Source organism: Balaenoptera physalus (assembly GCF_965194825.1).
Source record: "Balaenoptera physalus genome assembly, chromosome: 10".
Taxonomy (NCBI): Eukaryota; Metazoa; Chordata; class Mammalia; order Artiodactyla; family Balaenopteridae; genus Balaenoptera; species Balaenoptera physalus.
The window spans coordinates 67677302-67692969 of record NC_138889.1 but is presented as its reverse complement, the minus strand read 5'-3'; the positions used below and the strand labels follow the sequence as shown (position 1 = coordinate 67692969).

At 35.8% G+C, this 15668-nt stretch overlaps 1 protein-coding gene across 1 annotated transcript in view; it reads left to right on the top strand.

The window, feature by feature from the left end:
* Positions 1 to 15668, top strand: part of SBF2 (SET binding factor 2) — a 456507-nt gene that overhangs the window by 267951 nt on the left and 172888 nt on the right. The window contains exons 16-17 of the mRNA XM_082476788.1: positions 9891 to 10095; positions 15430 to 15539. Coding sequence (XP_082332914.1) covers positions 9891 to 10095; positions 15430 to 15539 — 315 coding nt within the window. The remainder of the gene's footprint in view (positions 1 to 9890; positions 10096 to 15429; positions 15540 to 15668) is intronic.

Here is a 15668-nt window from a genome sequence, read left to right as displayed (position 1 = left end):
TGTCAGGTGACTACAGAAACTCAAGGGTGAAAATATGCCCTGAGAGAAGAAATACAATAAGTTAAAAAGACTGGAATGTGGTAAAGTGTGCATTTGGATACCAGGAAAGAAGAAAACCTAAGATGCATGCAGAAAAGCGGATTGTGGCTAATGATTTCTCCTGCGTGTGAAGCTTTTCAGAGTTGAATCTTTTTACTAAGTAAAGGGGAGTAAGTGGGAAGTATGGTTTTCCCGGGGAAAGTTGAGGGAAGATGCATTTTAAAGGAAATACAGTTAAGAAAGATTTGGGGTCAGTATCCTGGTATTGTATAACTTCATTATTTGAATAGGTGGACCTTTTTGGATGTTGGATCATTTAGTCAGTGCTTTGTCACATCCATTCGAAATCTGAGAACCAATTGGATAAAAACATGAATGCTAAACTGTGTTTCTTTGTTTCATATTGTTCAGTTATTTATGAATTTTATTCCTGAAGTTATTTTAAAATATATCCCTTGGACTGATATCCTAAATTCCACATTTATAACTGTGTCCAATATAATAAATCTGTTTCTTGATTAGTATGCTGAAACTTAAAAAGAATTCTGTCAGAAGGAAAACTTGTGTTCTGTGCTGGTCTTTGCCATTTATTGTCAATATGATGGCTGTATAGAACTAATGTGTAGCGTGATCACATGAGAAAATTCTGTTGACGTATTGTAATAATAATAAATATTGAGTGTTTAGCACAACGTGCCAGGCATGGAATTAAGCACTTTACATACATCATCTCTAATCCTTATAACAATGTAAAATAGGTGTCATTATCCCCATTTTACTGGGAATAATTGGCTCAGGATCATATGGTTATTAAGTGATTGAATCCAGATTTTAAATTCAGGAATTTTCCTCTATCCAGTTCCTAAGACTATCTTCTTTCACTCCATTAGGCTGGCTCATCTCCAATTGGAAAAATAGTGGTACTTCCAAAGGCTGACTTTATACTTTTTTCTTTATAAAGCTCTTTAATGTATTTTCTCATTTGACTTGAAAATGGCCCTGTGAGGTAGATAGGGCAGGTGTTGATATGTGAGGAAATTGAAGATTAGAAAGGTTTTTTCCTTGCCTACTAGGAGTGATTTATTTATGGATTTCAAAGAATAGCAAAACATCAAATGGGAATCAGTGTTTGAGACTCTGGGACTGATCCCTTTAATAACTGAATGTCTATTTCTTGCGTTTTTACAAGACTATTCCAGAACTGCAAAATTTTATAGCCAGTAAGTGACCAGAACTGGGGTCGTGACCCAGGTTTGTTTCTGTCACAGGACAGAATATGCAGTGTATGTAAGGGAGTGTGCCAAGCCATTTTGATGCAAAAACAAAGTAACTGAATATATAATGATAGCTTAAATTTAATCTGTAACTTAAATTTAACGATACGTAGCTTACACTAAGCCAAAACAAAACTGAAAACTGAAATAAAATAAATATCTAGTAATTATACATTCTTAAGGGTGATTGTAAAACACTAACAGCCCCCATCCTATAGAATAGCACTTTTAAAGTGATCATCGTGAGGGATGTATTACTAGGTAAGATGGAAATTGCCCTTCAAATGTACTCTGCATTTCTTGAGCCCTTGCTGGGCTTTTTCCCCTCCACAGTCTAATTCTGTTCCATTTAATTTAATCAAATCTGTTCATTCAGTATGTATATTAGGTACCTACTAGTTCCAGGCATTTTCTAGGTACATGATTCCACTAATATCCTTGAGAAGGAGATACACATACATGATGAATGAGTATTTGGGAATATTCCAATGGATTATCATCAGACTTTATGAGATTCCTTCCAGTTCTGTGATTCTAAATCCATGATGGTCCTAAAGTAAATACAAAGTTTTTTCTGAAGTAAATACAAAGTTAAAAACAGACATGATGGTAAAGTTACTTTCTTGGGTTGTGCAGGAAGTTGAGCGGAGGGAGGAAGGATGGTCTCAATGCAAGGAAAATAATCCAGATGGTTCTATTTTTAACTAGTCGTTTTTTTTTTTTTTTTTGGTTTTTTTTTTTTTATCACATTTCTAAAATTCCCTTTTGGTAAGCAAAAACCAACCATATAATTTGACTGTTTCCTTATTATTGGGTTAGAATTGAAACCTGGTGATTCCATTCAGATGTTTGTAAATACTTTATTGCACTGAAGTCTGGTATGTGTATCTAGCCTCTCTCTTTCACTTCCCTTTGAAGTACCTCAAAAACAAACGTTAACTGTCCAGTTTCTTATCATCATTCCCTTATAGTGCTTTTCAGTGAGTAGGGATGAATTGTAGGAATGTGAGTAGATGTGAGTAGGATGAATTGCAACTGGGCTTAGCTGCTCTTTTAACTTTCTAAAGCTTCCTAAATAATTAAGAAAAGTGTTTGGTGAGTTTGGTGGAGAAGGGAAAGGGAAGGTGGAATGAAGACGAAGGAGAGGAATAAATCCATTAGAGACAAATGTGTAAGTGTTGGCAAAGTTATACCATGAAGATTTTTATTGGCCATACATTGGTACAGCTTTTCTTTCCATGCCGGGTTGATAATACTGTGTCTGCCTACTTTGGCTATCAGAATTCTTGATGTCTGCATGACAGCACATGTAGCTACTCACCTGCTCTTTCTCTACGATTCTTGGTATACACTTATAAAAGACAACTATCTGAATGCAAAATGAGAATATTAAGATAGGTCAGATCAAGACTTTATAAACATCTGTTCCAAGGCAGCAAGAAATCAATTGGACATGTGTTTTACTGTTTTACATAGTGTAGTTTTTCTAATTTGTTTTTCATCTGCGGTAGTACGTAAACATTTGCTAGACTGTGTAATTTGTTTTCTTAAAAATTAAAGGAAAAATGAGAGGACTTGGACTTTCTTATAAAATAATATGAGATTTCTATTTGTGCCTAATAAGTATTTCATTGCCCAGTGTTGAAACAAATAAGTCTGAAAACTAATGAGAGAACAAAGCCCAAATGCAGGAGTAGCCGTTCTAAATCACATAAGATCTGTTCCCTTTACATTTCTGCAGAAAGTTAATTTCACTCTACACTGATGATATTTGTCTACACTGATGATATTTGTACTACACTGATGATATTTGTACTCTTTGCCAACTGTGAATTCAGTCTACACTGATGATATTTGTACTCTTTGCCAACTGTGAATAAAGGGGTTTGTTGCTGTTGTTATAGGAAGGAAGTAAAATATTGCAGTCATCTTTCATCTTAAAAAGTCAAAACATAAACAACTTACTTAGATTGTTAGGATGAAATGAGGCCCCCACCACAAAGCGTAAAAATCAGATTCCTTCCTCCACCCTGTCTGGTTTGCTTGTCCATTTTCAGTCGGGTTTACCGTGGTGTAATCTACAGGTAGTAAGATTTACCCTTCTTAACGTGCGGTTTGATGGGTTTTGGCAAATGAATGAGTTTTGCAGCCACCGCCACCACACTAAGGGCGTAGAGCATTTCTGTCGCCCCAAGTTTCTTCTTAATGCTCCCTTAGAGTCACATCGCACTGCCACTTCAGACTCTTGGCAACTGATCTGTTTTCTGTCTCTGTAGTTTTTGCTTTTTCCATAATGTCCTGAAATAGTTTTTCGAGTCTGGTTTCTTTCTCTTAGCATAATGCATTTCAGACTCACCCATGCCACTGCATGTATGTCATTCCTGTTTATTGTTGAGCAGTACTCCATTGTATGGTTATACCAGAGTTTTATTTATCTGTTGAGCAAATGAAGGACAGTATTGGCAATTATGAGTAAAACCACCCTAAACATTTGCACAGGTTTTTGTGTGAACATGAATATTTATTTCTCCTGAGTTAATATTTAGGAGTAGGATACTGGAAAAATGGTAACAAAATGTTAACTCTGTAAGAAACTGCCAGACTGTTTTCTTAAGTCTATACCATTTTTACTTTCCTGCCAGCAATATATGAGTGTTCTGTTTGCTTTGTGTCTTCACCAACACTTGGTATCCTCAGTTGTTTTTTTGTTTTGCTTTGTTTTTAGCCATTTTAATAGGTGTGTGGTTTTATCCTTTTATGGCTTTAATTTGCATGCCAGCGGGTGAGTGAGAGTATTAGTTCTCCTAGCTAGTCACTTTGTGCTTTCTTGGTACTTGTAAAAAGAAGACTTGTCTTAGACCATGAAGCCTCCATCTGGAGTCATGAATTAGAGCAGTTGTTCTAACAGGGGCAAACTCTGTCCCCCCAGAAATTTGTCAGCATCTGGAGACATTTTTTGGCTGTCTCAACTAGAAAGGGTATACTAGTAGCATCTAGTAAGTAGAGGCCAGGGATGCTTCTAAACATCTTACAGTATACAAGACACCCACTTTTCCCTGCCCCCCACCACCAAACAAAGAATTATCTAGCCCAAAATGTCAATAGTGTCAAGGTTAAGAAACCCTGAATTAGGGCAACCAGCACATTACATATTGAAGTCATACACCAAATTTCTTTGTATTAAGGATGAGACATTAATTCTATTAGGTGATCATTGAAACGCCTGTGACGATGGAAAATTGAGAGTGTTTCATTCCATCATATGTTGTGTTCACAGCCAGGCAACTCTAAAAAGTCCAGTTACATTTTTTCAGTGTTTAACGATTTAGTCCAATTGATAGTATTGGTTTTGGCTGTATTTAAAAGGATTTTTAAGAATTTGTGTAACACAGGTCTAGGTATGATTGGTGCACATTAAATAATTATTAAATACCTAAATTAATATGGGAAACTTGGTAAACCCTTGACAAGGTCACATTGATTTTGTCATTCATTGCTGAGACCAATGTGTTGGAAGAAATTTTTTTTCCCAGTGTGCCTACTTTAAATTTCCAGTAGGGTTTGGGGCTTTTTGTTTTGTTTTGTCTTGCTTTGCTTTGCTTTTATTTGAAGTGCTTTCTCAGCCTTGTTTTTTGTAAGCCCTAGGCATATTCTCATTTAGCTTGCCAAAAAAAAGAGAGAGAGAGAGAGAAAAGAAAAATCCATGTTTCCAGACCAGATGGTGTGTGTGTCCTTTTTTCAAGTCTGAGAAAATCATTATACCTCCCATTGCTATAGTATACTCTAAAAGCAGGATTACAGAGCCCACTTCTTGAAAATCATTATCCAACTTTAAAATCCCCTCTAAATGATAGTACATTTTGCCAGAGAAAATCATTATACCTCCCATTGCTATAGTATACTCTAAAAGCAGGATTACAGAGCCCACTTCTTGAAAATCATTATCCAACTTTAAAATCCCCTCTAAATGATAGTACATTTTGCCAGCTTTCTTGTTGCTTTGGACAGAATTATGTTCACCATAAGTATGTAGTTGTCTAAATCCTTGGTTATTACTTTATATTTGCACTTCTCTAAAATCAAAGATGAATATTTGGCTGCTTTTTTGTTCTGTTGGAAAATAATGCATTTCCTTATTTCAACACGGAGATTCAACAATGAAATTGGGCTGCGGTTTTTAATGAGCTCAGTAATCTTCAAGGGACTGATCTAAACGCATTTGGAGTTACAAATAATAGCATGTTTCCAAGAACATGCAGAGTTCAACGAGCCTTAAAATGTCTCTCATTTCTGCTATCTTCTCAAAAGTCATTATGTGACTAAGGTGGGTGTGAGGTGGTGAGTGTGGTCCTTTATATTTACCATACTGCCCGCTAGAGGGCAGCAGCGTACAGATACGGCCGCCAGAAAACCAAATAGTACGGAGATCTTGGACCATGAGTCTTTTTTGAATTTTCTAAACACAGTTGAATATATTATCATTTAGTAACTTTAACCCATAATCTGAATTTTTATGAAGACTATCTGTACAGCTAAAGGATAGCCTCAGCTTTGAACTCTGTTTTAAAATCATTTTTTAGAATGCTTATTATTCTGAATTGTGTACGGATTTGGTTTACAATATTTCAAATTGCTTATGAGAAAAAAAATACTATTAGTGACAGATAGCTATATCTTTTCTTTAATAAGTGATTTTTATTTAAACCCTCATTGAGTACTATTATTGTTGTCATTGTTGTTAAAATATAAGTAGCTGGTGATATGATGGGAACCCTGGGAGAAAGAGGTGGTTTTAGTTTCAGAGGCATGGTGTCATGCCATAGAATATGCAGTGACTAAACATTTTTCAAATGAATATAGACTTTTGGAAAAGAGCTTTCAGATTTATTCTGGGGAAGTGTGTGTGTGTGTGTGTGTGTGTGTGTGTGTGTGCGTGCGCGCGTGTGTGTGTGTGTGTTGTAAAGCTTTCCTATAACAACTTGTTCCACCGTCACAAGAACCTTGTGAAGTAGATACTATATTATTATCTTCCTTACAGATGAGGAAACTAAAACCCAAGTGGTAAGAGAATTGATACTGTACCGGGTCACGCTACTAGTGAGTGGCTAAGCTAGGATTTGACCCAGGCAGTCTGATATCAGAGACCATGAGCTAAAAATACTTTGTTGTATTACCTTCTCTCATTGAATTGTCTAACTTTTCCTTCTGAATTATAGTGCTTCCTGTCTCTGTCACATTTTCACATATAGTCCTGCTTCTGGGCTTCTCTATTCCATTAGTCCTTTAACCCTTCAGTGACACCAATTACCATACTGTATTAATTATTAAAGGTTTGCATAAATTTTGATATCTGGAAAGTCTGACTTCTCTATTTACTCTTCTTCAGAATTGCCTTGACTATTTTTGGATCTTTCATCTTCCTTATAAAGTTTAGGATGAACCCGTAACATTACAGAATTTTGATTAGAAGCAATCAATATGTGTATCTTTATTTTTCTAAACCACCTTAAGTCATTTTTGGAGCAAGAGAGAAGAAAATATAGTAAGAGAGAGGGAGAGAAAATATACTAGAAAAGATACTGGCATCACTAAGAAGATTTCTACTTTTATTTTTCCACTTTTTAAAATTTGTTTTAATGAATATTATTTACATAATAGGAAGTATATTTAAAGTTTTTATTTTATTATAAAGAAAATAAGTATAGCTAGAAATGGAAGTAGTGAAGAATGTACTTTAAATAGTTCAGAACTCAAAATCCACATGAATTACCTCCCCCTCCTGAAAGAAATATCTGCCCAATGGGTTTTAGAAAGTTGATATTTATAACTTTTGAGAAGACGAGGTATCTTAGATATTGTGCCTAAAGAACAGAGAAAAAACATACTGCTTTTGGAAAAGGGCAGTTTCAGAAACTCTGGACCAGTGATATTGGTGTTAATCCAGGTGTAATTTTAGAACAGTTTTTTCAACATATAGTTTAGAAAGTGGTGATTGTGAAGACTTGGCATAGGAATTTACTTATTTTTTCCTGTGTTTGCTAATGATATAAGGGGAAAATACAAAGTGTGTATGAGGGCCACTTTGGCAAGAACAAGTTTTCAATCTGGTTTCACCTTCTCAGGAACCTTTTAAGAAAAGCATAAGTATAGTCATACCTCAGAGATATTGTGGGTTCAGTTCCAGACCACTGCAATAAAGCGAATATCACAATAAAGTGAGTCACACGAATTTTTTGGTTTCCCAGTGCATATAAAAGTTGTGTTTACACTGTACTGTAGTCTTTTAAGTGTGCAATAGTATTTGTGTCTAAAAAAACAATGTACATGCCTTAATTTAAAAATACTTTTTTGCTAAAAAATGCTAACCATCATCTGAGCCTTCAGCAAGTCATAATCTTTTTGTAATAATAACATCAAAGATCCCTGACCACAGATCACCATAACAAATATAATAATGATGAAAAGTTTGAAATATTGTGAGAATTACCAAAACATGACATAGAGACACAAAGTGAGCAAATACTGTTGGAAAAAATGGTGCCAGTAGACTTGTTCGACACAGCGTTGCCACAGACCTTCAATTTGTAAAAAACCTAGTACCTACGAAGCACAATAAAGTGAAGTGCAATAAAACAAGGTATGCCTGTATATACTTAGGCAAAGTTATTTATCCAGCATCACATAATGATCAGAGCAAAAACTAGAACCCAGGCTTTTGATACTTAAAGGAGTATTATTTCCATTGTATTGCTGAGATATGCTTCCTATATCATCTGCTGTGGTCCAACCTTTCCTTTTCTGGGTCTGGGTCAAATAACCAAAAAGAATTGTGGGGAGCAGCTCTGGCAGATGATAAGAGTTGGCCATTTTAACTGTCCAGAGAATGTACAGGGCAGTATTGAGCCTAATGTACAACGTGAATAACACAGGTTCAGGAGGAAAAAGAAATTTTCTGGTTGCAAAGAAGAATAAATGCAAGAATTGGTCTAAGAATGATTGTATAGCAGCCTTCTTTAGAGAACTTTGTAAAAAGGATGGATTCCACTCTGCCCGTAGTATTTGAAATATAATTCTACTTAAGTCGTAGCTGTATAAAAGTCCATGCCAGCCCTAAGGGTCTATGAAAATATTAGCTGACACAATTAACTTAATTACTGCAATGCTAATATGTGTTCCACATTGTGTCCCACTCATTAGGATACAGGAGGAAGTAGTTTAGGGTGCCTGCTACGTGCCAGGCAGTTTCTAGATGCAATATGTATACAGCAGAGGATTAAAAAATAGTTTTTAATTGATCAAAATGTCTGTCCTCTTGAGTTTCATTTTAATGAGAAAAGGATAGACAATAAACAAGTTAAATAGAATTTATAGTATGTGAGAAGGTGACAAGGAAAATATAGTAAGGGGGATAGGGACTGTGTTGGGGGGTATCATTTTAGATAGGGTGGCCACGAAAGGTGGCATTTGAGCAAAGACATGCAGGAAAAGAGAGAGGGTGCTGTACAAATTGGTGGGAGACAGGCATTCCAGGCAGAGGGAACAGTTAAGTGTAAAGACTTTGAGGCAGGAATTAGAAGGCCTGTGTAGCAGGAGCAGAATGAATGAAGGAAACAGTAGTAGGGCACAGTCATATAGAGAAGCCAGATCTTGTAAATTATTGTAAGGACTTTTGGTTTTACTCTGAATGAGATGAAGAGCTATTTGAATGAACAGAGTAGTTAGGTGATGATTTGACATACTTTAACTAGATCACTCTGTCTGCAGTGTTAAAAATAGAGTGAGGGTAGGAGCAAAGGGTGGAGCAGGGAGACTGGTTAAGAGACTGTTCTGTAGCAACATGAGAGATATTGGCTTGAACCAAGATGTATTGAAAAGTGGTCAAGTTATAAACATATTTTACAGGCAAAGTGTAAAAGGTTTGCAGAGGAATGGATAATTTGGTATTAGAGAAAGGCATTAATGATTAAGCTGTTCACCAGAGTGACTGGAAAAAATAAATATGCCATTTACTGAAGTGGGGAAGACTGTAGAAAGCAGATTTGGAGGAGGTGAATATTAAGTGCTCCATTTTGGACATATATTTACAATGTTATTTTAAATCCAAATGGAAACACTATGTGCAGGTGGTTGAATATACAGGTATGGAGTTCAGGAGGAAGCTCATTTGGAGATAAAAATTTGTGAATCATTGGTGTTTTATGGTTTAAAAATAAGAGACTGGAAGTTATCACCAAGAAAGTAAGTGTAAATAGAAAAGTGGCGCATGGTCTGAGCCCTGGGGTATTCACATAGTTAAGAGATTAGGGAGATGAAAAATAAACAAAGATGTAACAAGAAGACCTAGAAACCAAGTGAAGAAAGTGTTCCTTGAAGAGGAAAAACAGTGATCAGCTGTATCAGATGCTGCTGGTAAATCATGTAAGAAGTAAGATTCCAATACTCTATATATTTTATGACATATATTTGAATGTATGTACAATGTCTCATCTCTCTGATTTCAGTTTCTGTCTTTCTGGCTGACAATCTGCCATTGTTCTTTTAACTTTGGAATCATTTTACGTATGTTTGATATCGCAGGAAAATCCAAACCCTCATATGGCGTTTCAGAAAGTTCCACGTCCAACAGAAGGATCCCACTTGCGAGTTCATATTCTTCCTTTCCCAAAGATTAATGAAACTCGGGTACAGGAATTAATACAGGAAAATCTTGCCAAGAACCAGAATGCACCTCCTGCTTCAAGAGTGGAAAAGAAATGTGTTGTGCCCGCAGGTCCTCCTGTTGGTATGTATTTGTCCATTTGTTTGTTTTAAAACTAAACCTTTTGAGGACTTCCCTGGTGGTCCAGTGGTAGAGAATCCACCTTCCAATGCAGAGGACGTGGGTTCGATCCCTGGTCGCAGAACTGGGATCCCACATGTCACAGGGCAGCTAAGCCCGTGCGCCACAACTACTGAGCTCGCGCGCCACAACTACTGAGCTCGCGTGCCTCGATGAGAGAGCCCAAGTGCCGCAAACTACAGAGCCCATGTGCTCTGGAACCCCTGCGCCACAACTACAGAGCCCACGCACCCTGGAGCCTGTGTGCCACAACTAGAGAGAGAAAACCTGAATGCCACAAGTAGAGAGAAGCCCGTGCACTGCAACGAAGAGCCTGCACGCCTCATTGAAAGATCCCGCATACCGCAACAAAGATCCCATGTGCTGCCACTAAGACCCAATGCAACCAAAAATAAATAAAAATAAATAATAAATAAATCTTAAAAGGAAAAAAGTAAACCTTTTATCGGGATATAAGACACAAAAACAGAAGTGCACGGCTTGATGAGTTTTCACAAAGTGAACAAATTCATGTAACCAGAATCAGCACTATCAATACCTAGAAACACTTTTCCATTCAGTACCCCTCACAGGGCAACCATTAGCCGAACTGCTCCTACTGTGGAATCTTCTCTTTTTTAAAAACAGCTACATTGAGATGTAATTCACATACCATAAAATTCACCCATTTAAAGTGTGCAATTCAGGATTTCCCTGGTGGCACAGTGTTTAAGAATCCGCCTGCCAATGCAGGGGACACGGGTTCGAGCCCTGGTCCGGGAAGATCCCACATGCCACGGAGCAGCTAAGCCCATGCGCCACAACTACTGAGCCTGCGCTCTAGAGCCCGAAAGCCACAACTACTGAGCCCATGTGCCACACCTAATGAAGCCCGCGCACCTAGAGCCCATGCTCTGCAACAAGAGAAGCCTCCGCAATGAGAAGCCCGCGCACCGCAACGAGGAGTAGCCCCTGCTCACCGCAACTAGAGAAAGCCCGCGCGCAGCAGCAAAGACCCAACCCAGCCAAGGAAAAAAAAAAAAGTGTGCAATTCAGTGGTTTTTAGTATCTTCACAGAGTGCGTTTTCACTGTCTAATTTCAAACATTTTCATTCCTCCAAATAGAAACACCGATAGCCATTAGCAGTTACTCCCCACCCCAACCCCCAAAACCACTCCTTCCCCAGCTTTAGGCGGTAATCTACTTCCTGTCTTTATAGATTTGCCTATTCTGGATATTTTATATAAATGGAATTGTACAATATGTGATCTTTTGTGATTGGCTTCTTTCATGGAGCATAATATTTTCAAGGTTCATCCATGTAGCATATATAGTACTTCATTGCTTTTTATGGCTGAATAATATTCCATTGTATGGGTATGTATCACATCTTGTTATCCATATATCAGTTGATGGACATTTAGGTTGTTTCTACTTTTTGGCTACTAATAATAGTGCTGCTGCGAGCATTCATGTGTAAGTTTTTGTGTGGACATATGTTTTCAGTTCTCTCAGGTATGTACCTAGGAGTGGAACTGTCGAGTTATATGATAAGCCTGTGTTTAATGTTTTGAGGAACTGCCAGGCTATTTTCCAAAACAACCACACTATTTTACATTCCTACCAGCAATGTATGGGCATTCTGGTTTCTCCACATCTACTAATGTAGAGTATCTTCTCATGTGCTTATTGGCCATCTTTATATCTTCTCTGGAAAAAAATGTGTCCTCTGTTCAGATCCTTTGCCCATTTTTAAATTGAGCTATTTGTCTTTTTGTTTAAGAAGTCTCTGTATGTTCTGTATACAAGTCCCTTATGAAACATGTTAATTTGCAAATATTTTTTCCCATTCTCTGCATTGTCTTTTTTTTTCTTTACTGATTTTTATCTCTTCTTTTTCTTCAGCTATTGCGGGAAATGTGTTAAAGTCTCCCATGATAAGTAATAGAATTGCCTAGTTCTCATTTTAGTTCTGTCCATTTTTTCTTTATGTATTTTGAGATTGATTTATTGTATGCAAATATATTTACAAATATTATAGCATCCTGGTGATTGATCCCTTTATCATTATGGAATGTCCTTCTTTGTCCCTAGTAATGCTTCTTGGCATAAAGTGTACTTTGAGTTTTATATAGCTAGACCAGCCTTCCTTTGGTTAGTGTTTGTATGGTTTATCTGTTTTTACTTTTTTATTTTCAAACTCTGGGTCCTTATAATTAAGGTATGCCTCTTGTAAGCAGCATGTGGGGGGTTTTTTTAGCCAGTTTGACTATTGTAGTATATTACTTGTATTTAGCTCATTTATATAAATATAATTACTCATACAGTAATGGCTTTAATATAATTTACTGGGTTGTTTTTTCTGTTTGATCCTCGTGTTTTACATTTTCCCCTGCTTTCTTTCATTCTTTTGGATTAATAAACTATTTTTTATTCCATAATTTATATCTGTTAACTTGTTATTTATATACTTTTACTGTTCTTTTAGAGGTTTACCTCAGGACTATAGCATACATCCACTTTTGTCTGTTCAGCTCTCACCAGAAACTTTGCTGGTCAACCTGGCCATCTGCCGGAATCAAGCCCAGATTCTCAGCTTCCTATCTGTACTCAATATTGGCAAATCTCTTAGGGAAAAAGTGGATGTGCTTGTTAACTTACCTCTGGTCTTTTCCTTTCTCTGGAATTTTAGGTCCTCTAATCCTTGTGCTTCTGTAGCACTCTGATATATTTAAATAGATGGTTTTTGCATTTTATCTTACTTTTATAATTGTTCCTGGTGGGAGTTCTGGTTTGTTACAAACTGTTCCATCATACTTGGAAGTGTGTAATTTTATTATTAAAATTCCAGGATAATAATATATTAATTATTTATGTTTAATTATTTATTAATTATTTATGTTGTTTATGTTGTAATGTTAATAATTTATGTATCTTAACATTTATGTTATATAGTAATGTTAATATTACTTATTATTTATTATTTACTTAATAATGTTAATTTGCTATTATTTCCCTAAGTATTAACTGCTTTTACTTAAGTGTTGATTGTACTTTCACACAGAGAAGAGATGGAGGAGAAGTAGACATGTTAGGGTAGTTATTTTTTGAAGGGTTTGGTCATTTAACTTTAATATCCATGAGCTAGTTGAATGATTTCTTTAAATAGCCACATGAACAGATTAGAAGTTGGTTTAAATTTTAATTTGCTTGAATTGTAGCCTTGTCTCAATATTGTTTTTGTATAATCTCTTTACTTTCTTCATTTTCAATCATCAAATTCTTTTTTTAGATGCATATGGAATGTCTCATTGTAGTCAGTCAGAGAGGTACACATGACTCAGTATTTGTCCCTGCATGCACTTCCTGTAAAACCAGAATGAATGAATGAATGAATGAACAAACGAACGAACGAACGATGAATGAATGAGTGAAAGACGAATACAGGGACCTCTGTCCAACTTTCTGGTTCATTTGAGTTGATCAGAATTAGGATTTCCCTTGTATTAAAATTAAAAGGTCTGAATGTTTCATTTTACATGATACCCATTTAATATGAATGTAGAATTGCTCTGTCACTTTAAGAGCCATTCACATTTTGAGAGGTTAATTAGTTTCCAGCTATTCCTCAGAGGGGCCAGAGTGATGATGAACACTATTCAAATGCTATTTCAAATGCTAGAAATAACATTTGAAAGCCAAAGCCTTGGGAAGGAAGCCCTGGGAGGTCAAACACCCATAAACCAGAGTTGTTATCAAATGTTAGAAAGCTAGTATTAGAATGCCACAACTGGGGATTTGGCCAATGCCTGATACATCAGTAACTCTAAGTGAAGAACTTTCTTCTGGGAATGAACTAAGTCATAGTCTCCAAAGGAAAATAATAATTCCCAGATGGTAAACAGATTCATTATAAGAAAATGTGGGGTTTTTAATGGTTCATCCTAAAGAAAATTTAAAATGCTGCTAAAAAGATATTAGAATTAAAATTTTATAAACATAGGTTAAAGATGTTACTCTCTCAATAAAGCATGTGGTCTTATTTGGAGACTAAGAAGTTTTCTACTCTAAATATAGATCAATTTCAATTTCAGTCTATGCCACTGACCTACACATGTGGGAAGCACCAGAGTGCAAAATTAAGAATGCACATTTCAGACAGAAAAGTCATATGAAATAATCTGTTTTACAGTCATGGTCATTAATGTTAATCTTACATGATTTTAAGTGATTTCAAGAAAACTATAGTAAAAACCAAGTAAGACTGATTTCCTGATTCTGATAAAGCACTGTAGTTATGTAAGATATCACCATGGGGGAAGGTGATAAGTGCATGGATCTTCTCTGTACTAATTTGCAACTTTTTGTAAGCTTATAATTATTTCAAGATTTTTAAAAGTTTAAAAAATTATTTGAAGGATATAAAATTTCATATTGATGAAATGAAAGGAATGCTAAGAGTAAGACATGGTGGTCTTTCTTGTTGGGTAAGAGCAGCCATAAAATATAAGGCTTAAGAATTATTGATACTACCTCATTTGTACAAATTATATAGTGTAGTTCTTTGTGAAATTATACTTTTTATTTGACAAATACTGCTTTAATTTATATCTTTCTAATATTCTTTTAATAAGTTAAATTTATTTTAAGTAATTTAAGCCTATGTAGTACACTAGAATTATCCAACCTTGTAAAGTTGACAGGTACTAAGTTCACAGAACTGAGAAGTGACTCTCCCAAATTTGTATAGCAATTCTTTGGCCATGATCATTTCTCTTTGTGTGCAATGCTTCTTCAGGTCACCTGTACTCAGATTTGCAGAACCTAATTTTTTGTGGTATGTGGTTTTTCTTTGGTAATATGTTAGAAATATCAACTTCCTTTTCTGTTAGTAGTCAGTCCTCTTACATATGAGTGTTAGCTATTTTTGTCATGATCTTGTATGCAAAACATTTTTTTATCTGTTTGTTTACAATTAAAGGAAAAATTATTACCTTTGCTTAATAAAATTTTACTGAGCAATGTAAATGTGAATTAATTTGCATAAGAGTTAAGTACAGTGTTAGAATCTATCCTGTGAAATTATCCTAAATAACCCATTGACTAGCCTGCCACTTCACAACCTAAAAATGTAATCAAAGTGAGGAAATGAAATACTTTCAGTGTCATGTAACAAGGGAAAAAAAACGCTTAAGTGTTGGTCATGTAAACAGAGTCATAAACTGTAAACAGTAATATTCCCCTTTTGTAATTGCTGAAGGAGTTTAATTTGTGTTTTCCTTATACTCCTTTACTAGTTTCAATAATGGATAAGGCGACAACAGTTTTCAACAGTGCACAGAGATTGGAAGTTGTTAGAAACTGCATCTCATTCATATTTGAAAATAAAACATTGGAGACTGAAAAGGTAATAAAATGCCATCTTTCCCAAGTAAGCATTCATCACATCCCTTTCAGATTTCTATGTTTAGCTTGCCTACTGACCGCTCCTCTGATTCAATCCCTTTTCCTTATAAGTATCCTTTCATTGTTTTGA